We start from the raw sequence: 12,213 nt of genomic DNA, 5'->3' as shown, positions 1-12,213 counted from the left end.
GTGCTGGGATTACAGGCGTGAGCCACCGCACCCGGCCTGCCTTGAAAATTTAACCACAGAATTGACAGTTCAAGCGAACGCCGCAGAGAATAAAAGTATTTAGCAAATTACTTTGCAAACTTTCGGACCAAAATTTAATTGATTTACTTGAATTTACATAGCACGGACACCGAGTCGAAGAACAAAAACTATTTCTGGGTAAGCGGGGCCAGGAACAACAGACTTGCCACTGCGTCCTCGAGGCCCACTCGGCTCAGGATTGGCTGAAGCTGGGCCGGCACTGCTGGGCCGGGTGCAGCACGCGCATGGGTGGGGGAGTCCCAAGAGGCTGTGGGGCGGAGCGAGGCGGGGCGAGCCCGGGCGTCCTCCCGCCCACCGACTAGCCAAGGCTCGGCGGGCACCACCCGGCTCGGGATGCAGCGCGTGCTTGGGCGGGGGCGACCTGGGAGGCTTCTGGTGGAACGAGGCGGAGCGAGCCCTGGCATCCTCCCGCGCACCAGGCTAATGACTGGCCGAGCGTCCACATGAACCAGCTTGCTCGGGTTGCGGTGCGTGTTTGGGCGGGGGCGAGTCGGGAGGCTTTAAGGAGGATAGAGGGGAGGCGGGGCCGGGAGTTCTCCCGCCTACCGGGCTCAGGATTGGCCGAAGCTAGGCAGGCACCGCCCCGCTCGGGCGGCAGCTCGCGTCCGCGCGGCGGCGTCCCCAGAGGCGAGTGGGGCGGGCGGGGCTGGGTTGGGGCTGTGTCTGGGCTTAGGGCGGGGGCCTGGGATGCTGCGGCTGAGCTGACCTGCTGGACTTGGGTTGTGGCAGACGGATGGCGAACGTGCGGGTTGCCGTGCGGGTCCGGCCGCTCAGCAAGAGGTGGGTCTGGGCGGGAGAGGGCGCCTGAGGCTTCACAGGAGCTGAAAAGAGTGGGAGGTCCGCGTCTCCCGCTGCAGAGATTCTGGCGCGCAGAAATCGGTGACAAAGTGACCCGGGGGGTCGGGGTCCGGAACCCACGGAGGCCTGGCGGGACGGGACCTCAGTCGAGCTTTCGCGTTGTGTCCTGGGGATAGCGGTTCCCGGACGGCCGCGGGAGGGCTGCTCTGGGTGAGCGTCGCTGGCGTCCTGCCATCAGGAGTTTCGAGGGACCGCGGCTCGAGGCTTGCTGCATCGGGTTGGGCCTTTGAGAAAGGCTGGGAGGATGAGCATTCTCCGCTCTCTTTCCGGGGGCTTGGGAGTACCCATGAGGACTGAGGCTGAATGGTGTGTGTTCCTGGGTGCGCGTGGGTTTCTGTGCGAAGATGTGGAGAAAGCAGAAGGTGAGGGCGTGACGGTGAAATTGAGGCCCACACAGGTCGCGGTTTCTTTCTGTGCTCGACAGCTGATTTAATCCAGGACGGAACTGTTAAGTAGGGGAAGTTGTTCCAACCCCTTCTTTCTCTCAGAGCCCTCAGTGCCCGTTTTCTCGTGGCTTATTTTGATCCTGCACCTCTCATCTCAGCCCTTGAGACATCCAGTGTGCAGCCACGAACTTTTTTCTCTTTGTCACCAGATGAAGTGTTTTTTTAAAGATCAATTAGAGTTTGTTGACAGGTGGAGAGAGTTTAAAGAGCCTTCTATGTGGTAAGACCGCCAAGAGCAAAGGACTTAGACTGTAAGGGACTAACTAGAGGTTAAGTTTTGGTGGGGAAGGGGTGGTTGGTGTGGAGGGAAGTGAGTGGTGGGAGGTAAATCTGGCAGAGGGCGCTTTGGGGACCAGGAGGCACATGTTGGAATTATTTGGCAAGTTTAAAAATCTCTGGGACATAAGATAGCTTGATAATTGGGCAGAAGGATCAAGAAAGGCATTGTCTCCCATAATAAAATTTGGTACTAGTGAGGATTATGTTCGTCCTCATATAGAAATGATTGGCTTTGAAAAGTCTTGTAATTGACAGACTAATGAGAAGAGCAATGAGATGGAAAGAAACAAAAAGTTAAAGAGAATAGGAAGAAGGCAAAAGAGGTACACTGAAGAAAGAGGGAAAGCAGATGCCTGAACTGCTGCATTTTGATTGGTAAATGGCTTGTGACACCTGGCTTCTTCCTAACTGGATGTGGTAGCTCAGGGCTGGGGTTTTTTTTTTTATAAGTGCAGATGCTATGCTGGAGGTAGCCTCTGGTATATATTCTGTATTTGTGAAACTGTTCTTTTAGGGTTCTCAGGATAACAATATTGACCACTCCTAACATTCAGTAACTTCTCAGTTCCTTGGACACTAGGAATTTCTTTTTTTTTTCTTTTTTTTTTTTTTTGAGATGGAGTCTCGCTCTGTCGCCCAGGCTGGAGTGCAGTGGTGCGATCTCGGCTCACTGCAAGCTCCGCCTCCCGGGTTCACGACATTCTCCTGCCTCAGCCTCCCCAGCAGCTGGGACTACAGGCGCCCGCCACCACGCCCGGCTAATTTTTTGTATTTTTAGTAGAGATGGGGTTTCACCGTGTTAGCCAGGATGGTCTCGATCTCCTGACCTCGTGATCTGCCTGCCTTGGCCTCCCAAAGTGCTGGGATTACAGGCGTGAGCCACCGTGCCCGGCCGGACACTAGGAATTTATAATAGCATGAATTAGATTAAGAAAATGATGCTGAAATTGGTTTACTTGCAGCCACAGTAGAGAATGACATACCAAACAAAGTGAAGGGAAAATGAAAGCACAATTTATTTACTTTCAGCTCAAGTTAAGAGCCTTGAGCAGCAAGTGGTAGGATGTCAAGACTGTAGATACCTAGGTGTGAACAGATTGTAGCAGGCTGAAGATTCAGGAGCAGATACAAATAAACCCACTGTGGCCCCAGCCAAGAGGTCCAGATCACTTCCCTCTTCTCACAGAATCCTGCAGAGATGGCAGCTGTTCTTCAGGGTGTGTTATACAGTCTTCATTGAGGCTTATCTGAATATGGGGAATCTGGTGATTATGTGGTTTGTTCCAACCTTCAAATAAGTCATTGGCACACACTCACTTGACAGAGTCATTGGATCTGATGTTGTGCTTGGGAAGAAATCTTACAGATGATCTGGCCCAAGCTTCTATTTTTTGTTTTTCCAGATGACAGAATGGTTTGGCTTAAGTTCTAAAAGTAGTTAGAGCCAAGATTTGATTCATTAGACCTACTGCTCTTTCTGAGATTACAGAAAAGTTGCACTTGTGTCTCAAGTGCCTATTTATTCAGTAGGACTAGAGTTGACCCTCAATTCTTTTTTTTTTTTTTTTTTTTTTTTTGGAGATGGAGTCTCACTCTGTCACCCAGGCTGGAGTGCAGTGGCGCCATCTCAGCTCACTGGAACCTCCGTCTCCTGGGTTCAAGCGATTCTCCTGCCCCAGCCTCCTGAGTAACTGGGATTACAGGCGCCTGCCACCATGCCTAGGTGATTTTTGTATTTTTAGTAGAGACAGGGGTTCACCATGTTGGCCAGGCTGGTCTCGAACTCCTGACCTCACCTGCCGCGGCCTCCCAAAGTGCTGAGATTACAGGCATGAGCCACCACGCCCAGCCTGACCCTCAATAAAATGATACTGCTGTATAGAAAATGGTTTTGATGTCCTCCCTTCTACCTCACAGTTTCCCATAATCAGAAATTGCATATCTCATTATGAAATTGCTGCCTTTTGTCTACTCCAGTTAACCATTATGAGAACATATCTGATCTGCCAGTACTGTAGGCTCTAGAAGACTATTTGCCCTGTCAAAACTTACTCTTTACCTACTGTATAGCTTTTTTTTTTTTAAGTTTTTCCAAGAATATGTAAAATGAAATTTGGAGTTTAATTAAAATCAGAACAGGGATACATTAAACAAACAAAAGATACTTTTCTGATTATCAATTTTTGAGACTCAAAGCATCCCCAAAACATTGGAGATCCAGCTTATTCCTGAGCGACATCAACCATCACAAAAGGTTTTTACTCTGAACTATTCACATTTTTGTAGCAGAAAACAGAACAAAGTTCTGCAGACATCCTTCCTCTCTTCTTTCTAAAATGTGTTCACAAACAGGGTCTTTTCATAGTTCAAAAGGAAAACAAACAGGTTTCTTTCTTGGCCAAATGGCTTCTTACTCTCACCCTGGGATCTGATTTCTTACCAAGAAAGTTCAGGGCACCAAATCCAACCAGAAATTCCCAGGACACCAATGGCTACTTAACTATGAGGGGATGGATGCTTTAATCTTCCTATGAGGGGAGTCATTCTCCTGGGATTATTACGCCTGTCAGTAGTCCCAGGAGAGGTAGGTGGGAAGGAGGGTGAATGCAAAAGCTAAACGGTCAGAGAAAAGAATGAGGCTTTCATGAACAACCCATAGCAAGGCAGAATGGTCCAGTTTTACAAACCACCCACTACAAACTCCAAACATGCACACCCAAAACTAGAGGGGAAAATAAAGAGCTCCTGGTGGATGAGAGGAGACAAAAGATGGTCGCATAGAACAGCAGACTCGCCTGTGAACATTTCTCACCTTCCTAACACTGGAAGATGTTTAATTAAAAAGTTGCTATTCAAAATGGTACCGAAAACATATCTAAAAATAGGTCTGTAGTCATCTTAAAAATAAAAGGTCACTTCTCAGATAAGAGGAGTGACAGATATTCTCAGATACTAACACTTGAGCTATCTTTGATGTAAATTTGAAAAATGGCCAGGTAGAGAAAAAGGAAGGAAAGGAAGGAGAGAGGAAGACAGTGAGGGAGGTAGGGAGGGAAATTCAGAGTACAATAGGAAAGGCAAGAGAACTGGGAGGAACACATTTTTTAAGCCCATGCTTATCTATCCCAGCAGCCAAACAAAGCAGATCCACAAAGGAAAAAAAATGCAGTTCTTTTCTAAGAACATTCTGAAAATCAACTTCAAACTCAAAACATAAGAAACTGCAATCTGAGAACAACCATCACAATGCTCACTGGACTTAAAAATGACTACTGAGGCCGGGCGCGGTGGCTCACGCTTGTAATCCCAGCACTTTGGGAGGCTGAGGCGGGCGGATCACAAGATCAGCAGATCGAGACCACGGTGAAACCTCGTCTCTACTAAAAATACAAAAAATTAGCTGGGCGTGGTGGCGGGCGCCTGTAGTCCCAGCTACTCGGAGAGGCTGAGGCAGGAGAATGGGGTGAACCCGGGAGGTGGAGCTTGCAGTGAGCCGAGATCGCACCACTGCACTCCAGCCTGGGTGACAAAGCGAGACTCCATCTCAAAAAAAAAAAAAAGACTACTGAGACTGGGTACTCAAATGGGTCAACACTCTTTAGAGGTCATTCTTAGGCATTCTCTGACACAATACTATGATCAGGAGTTACCCACCAAGTGGAGGCTAAAGTGCCTCTATTACTTGGTATGGACCTGCTCTAGGAGCAGACAAAATCACTTCACTTTCTTGAAGTACAAGAGGACTCTGCCAGCAACAAGCTACAGGCAGGGAGGAATGGCAGAAGAAGAGCAAGACTGGTTATCAAGGGCTCTCTTCTGATGTACAGAGTTAAAAATACCTGCACAAATGTGCTAAGTAAGAGTGGGAAGATGAACCATAATACCAAAGACAGAAGACATTCCTCCCAGAGGAAAGAAGGGAAGAGGACCTCAAAACAGTGTCACAGGGTAATGCTACCAGAGTTGCACAAACTGTGCTCTGTCCCAAGGGACAAATACCTCAAGGTAAAAGGAAAAGCAGCTCTCTTTTTTGTCATTCCCCCCTGCTAGTTTTGAAGACCCCAAGCCCAGAATCTTGCAACACTGAACCATAGGTGGGATACAAAGGAACATGAATGGTGTTAGGCCCACCAAGCCTCTGTATCCCTTCCCCAGACTTCCCCATTTCTTCCCAAGCACAACAACAACAAGCCAGGCAGTTGTAGGTTGATATTTGATTTGGGACAAAATTGAGGGGTATGAGGGTGGCTCTCAATAAAAAAACAACTAGAAGGCCGGGTGTGGTGGCTCACGCCTGTAATCCCAGCACCTTGGGAGCCCAAGGCAGGAGGATCACAAGGTCAGGAGTTCGAGACCAGCCTGGCCAATATGGTGAAACCCCGTCTCTACTGAAAATACAAAAAGTTAGCCCAGCCTGGTGGCGGCCACCTGTAGTCCCAGCTACTCAGGAGGCTGAGGCAGGAGAATCACTTGAACCCGGCAGGCAGAGGTTGCAGTGAGCAGAGATCGTGCCACTGCACTCCACTCCAGCCTGGGCAACAGAGCAAGACTTCGTCTAAAAAAAAAAAAAAAACTAGGAAAGCCAGGGTTTAACTGTTTTCCTCTAAGGACTGCTTAGCTCTACAGAAATACACCAAGGACCTTCAATCTAACTTGTTTAACTGGGAAGGGGAACAGGAGACAGGGAGAAGAAATGGTCAGATGAAGCTCATCTTCCCATCATTTGGCACCCAGAGGAAGAGTGGGAGATGGAGACTGTAATGGGGACTGCTGGTATTGCCTCTTCTGTCTTTTCACTGTTGATCCTATTGGCCAAATCAGGTGCACACAGGTATCAGTGTTGCTGTTTTTCTTCTAATCCCTGAAGGAGAGTCAGATGCCCATCTCCAACTGAGCATCACCCCCCAGCTGCATGTTTCCTGTCATGATTATTCAAGTTGTTCAAATTATTGACTTCTACTTGTGGAGTCTTCAATTAAGGTGCCAGGGCTAGTGACTCCTGGGATATTGGGCAGATGGCAGGGTGGGGTCTGAGCCATGGGAGAACTGCGAAGATCCAACAGAAACTTTCTATCATAAATGATTTGAGTTCCTCCTGGTGTGGTGGAGAAGAGCGTCCCCTCGGGCGTGGTGCAATAGTCATGAGGTAGCTGCGCGGCGTCGCTGATGGCCACGGTGTGGGTGGAGAAGGCGCGGCTCTGGCTGGGCTGGTGGCCGCTGCCGGCGGAGGAGGACATGGCTGTGGACGCGGGCTCTGGGCTTTGTGTGGCGGGTAGGTGGCGGCGCTGGGCCGGTCTGCTCCAGCTCCTCGAGGGGGTGGAAAAGCCAGCTCTGCGCGCTCCTCGCTCGCTTCCTCTCGTTCCCTCGTCTGGCTCCGCCCCTGCCGCCACCCGATCCTCGGGCCTCGCCAGCAGCCTCAGCAGCAGCAGCGGCGGCGGCAGCGACGACGATGACAGGAATCCTACATAGCTTTGTTTTTTGTTTTTAAGTCTGTAAAATAGGGATAACTACTTCAATGGATTTTATGAACATTTGATAAAAGAATACATTACAACAATTTTTATTCCTCAGACCACTGTGCTTGGCAGTCTGGTTTTTAAACGTTTTAGAAGGGGCCGGGCAGTGTGGCTTATGCCTGTAATCCCAGCACTTTGGGAGACTGAGGCAGGAGAATCGCATGAACCCAGGAGTTCAATACCAATTTGTGTCAACAAAAAATAAAAAAATAAAAATTAGCTGGGCATGGTAGCACGTGCTTGTAATCCTGGCTACTTGGGAAGTTGAGGTGGAAGAAATGCTTAAGCCCAGGAAATTGAGGCTGCAGTGAGCTGTGATTGCACCACTGCACTCCAGCCTGGGCAACAGAGTGAGATCCTGTCTCTAAATAAATCAATAAACAAAATTAAATCTAGGGCCGGGCGCGGTAGCTCACGCCTGTAATCCCAGCACTTTGGGAGGCCGAGGCTGGCGGATCACGAGGTCAGGAGATCGAGACCATCCTGGCTAACATGATGAAACCCCATCTCTACTAAAAAAAAAAAAAATACAAAAAATTAGCCGGGCGTGGTGGCACATGCCTGTAATCCCAGCTACTCGGGAGGCTGAGGCAGGAGAACGGCGTGAACCCGGGAGGCGGAGCTTGCAGTGAGCCGAGATCGCGCCACTGCACTCCAGCCTGGGCGACAGAGCGAGACTCCGTCTCGGGGAAAAAAAAAATTAAATCTAAAGACCCCTGTCTCACTGTGCTTCTCCTACCCCCAGTCCTCTAGGTCACAGCCTGGGAAGCCTGAGGAAGGATAAAAAATAAGACTGAAGGTATTGTCTCAACTTTCAGGTTCTACGCTAGGAGTAATTTAATTGATAACTTTTATTGTTTGTAATGGAGGATGTTCTAATTAATTCTCATCTGTTAACATTTTGGTTATGAGTACTTTAGCTGTGGCTTTTTATATTATGAAAAAAGATAGGTATCAGTTATGTGGGTCATCTGGATTAAGCCCATTAAAGTGAGTGTAGAGATTGTTTAGTTGTTAGCAGTATTACCACATAACTTCAACATAGGAAGATTCTTGAGGAGGTTGGCCCTCCTTCTGATTTAAAAAGATATAAAGAAAGGATTTGAGAAATATGTTCTCAGGGTCTCAGCAGAGAGGATTCCAATACTTTTTTTTTTTTGGTCAATATCCATGCTCAAAATGCTGGAGAAAATGAGAGATGATGCTGTGTTATATGCTGGGCCAAGGATGCTCTCTAGAGTTTTTCTTTTGAGAGATGAGATCTTGCTCTGTCTCTCAGGCTGGGGTGCAGCATCGTGATCATAGCTTGCTGCAGCCTTGAACTCCTGGGCTCAAGCAATCCTCCTGCCTCTCAGTCTTGCAAGTAGTTGGGATTGTATGTGCGAGCCACTGCTCCCCGCACTCTCTAGGGTTTCTAAGCCTGACTTCTAAGGTATAATTCAGAGCCTAGGCTTCCTGGTTGGACAAATATGAGTTTAAATCCTAGCTCTGCCACTGATAGGTGTGTGACCTTGGACAAGTTACGTAATTTCTCTCAGCTTTAGTCCTCTGCCTGTAAAAATGTTATGTTAGCAAGCTATGTCAGGAGGGTATGTAGGAGGATAGCATAAGATGAAGAACAATATGTAGTGCCCCTAATACAGTGCCTCACACATAGAGGGTACTAAATGTGAATGTGAGCTGTTCCAGAGCCAAATTGTAAAGATCCAGGGAAGCATGCCAGTTAGGGGACTGCTTGATGTGACGCTTATAGCCATTTATGGAGACAGACGCTTCTTTTAAGGGTACAGCAGTAGGGAAATATTTTGTCCCACTAGCACTGGTTCCAGCTTCTTTTTTCTTGATTTTAAAAAAAACATTTCTTCTGAGTTTGGGTCTTGTTTCTAGGGAGACCAAAGAAGGGGGAAGAATTATTGTGGAAGTTGATGGCAAAGTGGCAAAAATCAGGAATTTAAAGGTAAGCCTGAAATTGTTTTTCATTTTCTTTCCACTGAGGAGCTAATATTGTTACAGGGGCTTCCAGGCTGAAGGTGTATATGTGAATGTGTTTAGAGTTGGGGAGGAAGGGGTATATAAGGGTAATAGGGGGAGGAGCTTGCGCCAATCATAAAGCAAATTAAGAAATCAAGAAAGAAGTGCAGGGCATTTGGCTGCTGCAGCCTAAGTTTTATCAAATAGGGTGCAACTGTTTTGGAAATTAGTTGGTAGATGCTTTGAAAGTAAACTTGGGATGTTTTGGGGGCAATAGTTAACTTAAATCCTGCTACAGGTAATCCATATTCTATTTAACCCACCTGACCACCAGTTAAACTTTGTCCTAATCTTTTCAGTTGATACCACTTTATCTAGAGACATTATTAGGGATTGTAGTATGCACCTGGTAATGCAGGGTTTCTTTTAGCTATACTGAGATCCAAGTAACATCTTTGAGATCCCAGAAAGAAGGGAGTCAGTCACTAGCCTGGGTTTTGTTACAGATTCTCTTTCACAGATCTGACTGAACTTTGAGTCATAATTGGACAGACTTTTGGAACTTCCTTCCATACCCCTCAGTCTCCCTTAGGGCTAATTTTCTCCATCCTGTTCCTCCATTTACTAGGCAAACAGAAGATGGAGGGGTTTCTTTCTTTCTGGGCCTTGGAGAGTGGAGAGAGACTGGGGAAGCTGACCATGTGACTATTGCTATAGTCAGCTTGCAGGTGGTACTCAGCATTCCTGAGAGCTGAGGAAACTGGCAAAAGTGACAGTTCTTTGGACCCCAGTCTTCACAATCATGCCTGCTCTCTTGTTACTCCTGTGATGTGCTGTGTTTCCTCTTGTCAGTAGTTCTCTGCTAAAAAACAATGGGGACCTACCAGACTTTCAACAGGGCTCCCCAGGGACAAAGGACCTTTTATTCTCTGCTGTCTCTTATTTATATCTCTGTTGCCTAATCACTTCAGCTGCTTTGTTGTAAGATTCTCATGTTTTTGGTTCTTAAGAATAAGTCTCAGCCAAGATCAAACTTTAATCTGCCTTCTGCACACCTCCCTGGCTGCTGACTTCCCTGTGGTCAGTTATCCACGAAGAATCTCTTAATCATTCTGGCAGCCTCATTCTTCTGTAGTTTATGATGGCTAGTGGCAGGGTTGTCTTTCCCTGTCCAGAGTGTATAAGATAAGGCATTTCTGTGAATAATGCCATTCTCCTCAGTACCTGGAGGTCAGTGCAAGGCCAAGCTCTGGCTCTACTCTCATCTACCTTGAGCAGCTAGATTGCTTCTGACTCTTCTGTCCAATGTGGTATCTAATTGGGGGTTGAATATTCCAGGAACCTCGGTGAAAGCCCCAGGTTGATGAAGCCTGTCAGGCACTATGGCCAAACTACTCACGTATTCCCAGTATCCTCTGCAGAAATACTTAGGAAAGAAATAATATAGGTTGAACATCTTAATTTGAAAATTTGAAATCTGAAATCCTTCAAAATCTGAAGCTTTTTGAATGCTGACATGATGCCATGAGTGGAAAGTTTCACTGCTGGCTTCATGTGATGGGTTGCAGCCAAAACTGTTTCATGAACAAAATTATTAAAAAATATTGTATAAAATTACCTTCAAGCTGTGTTTATAAAGTGTATATGAAACATAAAAGGATTTCATGTTTAGACTTGGATTCATCCGCAAGATATCTCATTATGTATATGCAAATATTCCAAAATCCAAAAAAATCTGAAATCCAAAAAGATCTGAAACAGTTCTGGTCCCAAGCATTTCAAAGAAGGGACATTCAACCTGTAGTGATAAGAAGATGCCCAGAGCAAGAGAGGCTTTCTCTCCCAAGCTTTACCACATCTCATATAGTTGGTTCATATGTAGGCAGATATATGATAGAATGACAGACAAATTTAGTTATCTGTGCTTTATTTGTATCTAATATGATGGAGACAAAGATTACCTTTTCTTTTTCAGGAAGATAATATAAACAGTCTCATGACCAGGCCAAGTCTCTCTAGCTATGGTAGAGGGTGATCGAGTGCCACTGGCCAGATTCTAATATTATGATAGAAAAGACACTGGATCCTATGTTTGATTTTAGGTGGACAATCGACCAGATGGCTTTGGGGACTCCCGGGAGAAGGTTATGGCATTTGGCTTTGATTACTGCTACTGGTCAGTCAACCCAGAGGATCCCCAGTTTGCATCTCAAGATGTGGTAATATCATTTATCATTTTTCTTTCACTCTTCTCAGTTCTTTTTTTATGTATAATATTTAAGATGTTTATTATAAAGATACTTTGCAAGGTTAGTATAGCACAATTGTACAGATTGGAAGTACTCTAATTGGTACTTTAAGAAAATTTTGAAATAACTAACAGATTTTCAAAAAGAAGAAACTTCAATACATCAAGAAACCATTGGCCTTTTCAAGTAACCATTTTCATGGTAGCATTAACAAAAGCTTATTTCAAATGCGGTAATATTATCGTGTATTTCCTCATTTCTTCATAACTGGATAATCATTGGGAAATTAACATGAAATCTGAGTCCTGGCTATTTCTTATGATACTTTTGTCTGAAACTAATGATGTTTTGGTCTGAGAAATGGTAGTGAGAGGTATCACTTCCAGAAAGAACAAAGAAGGTGGGAAAAGACTGCTTGAACAGGACATCAGAGTTGGCTAGTGTCCATTTAGGCTTGAGCCTCCTTATGATTCAGGTGGATGTAAGTTAGTTCAGGTAGTGTTCTGCTCCTATGGTAGGTGAATAGCCATGTATTATGTGCAGCACAAGGGAATTATAGAGGTTAGTATCTTCTTTGAACCTTAGGCTTGTACTTGTCCTCCTAGGCAGGGTGGAAAAGGGCTAGACAGCTAGTCAGCCAGCCTGCAAGGTAGGTAGGAGGCAGGTGAATCTATCGATCTGCTGTTTGAGCAGCCAAGGCTTTGCCAGCTGATCCTGTTGGTCACCTGTCATGTGTCTTGTGGTTCTGCTTAGCTCTCTGTCAAGTTTCTAAGGCAGCAGGAGGTCTGACCAGTGGGTCTACAGGACTTCTCT

At 46.3% G+C, this 12,213-nt stretch overlaps 1 protein-coding gene and 1 pseudogene across 1 annotated transcript in view; one reads left to right on the top strand and one right to left on the bottom strand.

The window, feature by feature from the left end:
* Positions 1–752: 752 nt before the first annotated feature.
* The window catches only part of STARD9 (StAR related lipid transfer domain containing 9), a 149,154-nt gene continuing 137,693 nt past the window's right edge, over positions 753–12,213 (top strand). Inside the window, exons 1-3 of the mRNA XM_003266783.4 lie at positions 753–861; positions 9,068–9,137; positions 11,254–11,370. Coding sequence (XP_003266831.2) covers positions 815–861; positions 9,068–9,137; positions 11,254–11,370 — 234 coding nt within the window. The 5' untranslated portion in view covers positions 753–814. The remainder of the gene's footprint in view (positions 862–9,067; positions 9,138–11,253; positions 11,371–12,213) is intronic.
* Positions 6,475–6,901, bottom strand: LOC105739860 (annotated as a pseudogene).

The sequence above is a fragment of the Nomascus leucogenys genome, chromosome 6 (genome assembly GCF_006542625.1).
Source record: "Nomascus leucogenys isolate Asia chromosome 6, Asia_NLE_v1, whole genome shotgun sequence".
Taxonomy (NCBI): Eukaryota; Metazoa; Chordata; class Mammalia; order Primates; family Hylobatidae; genus Nomascus; species Nomascus leucogenys.
The sequence above is the reverse complement of the archived record's forward strand: the minus strand, read 5'-3'. Positions and strand labels throughout refer to the sequence as shown.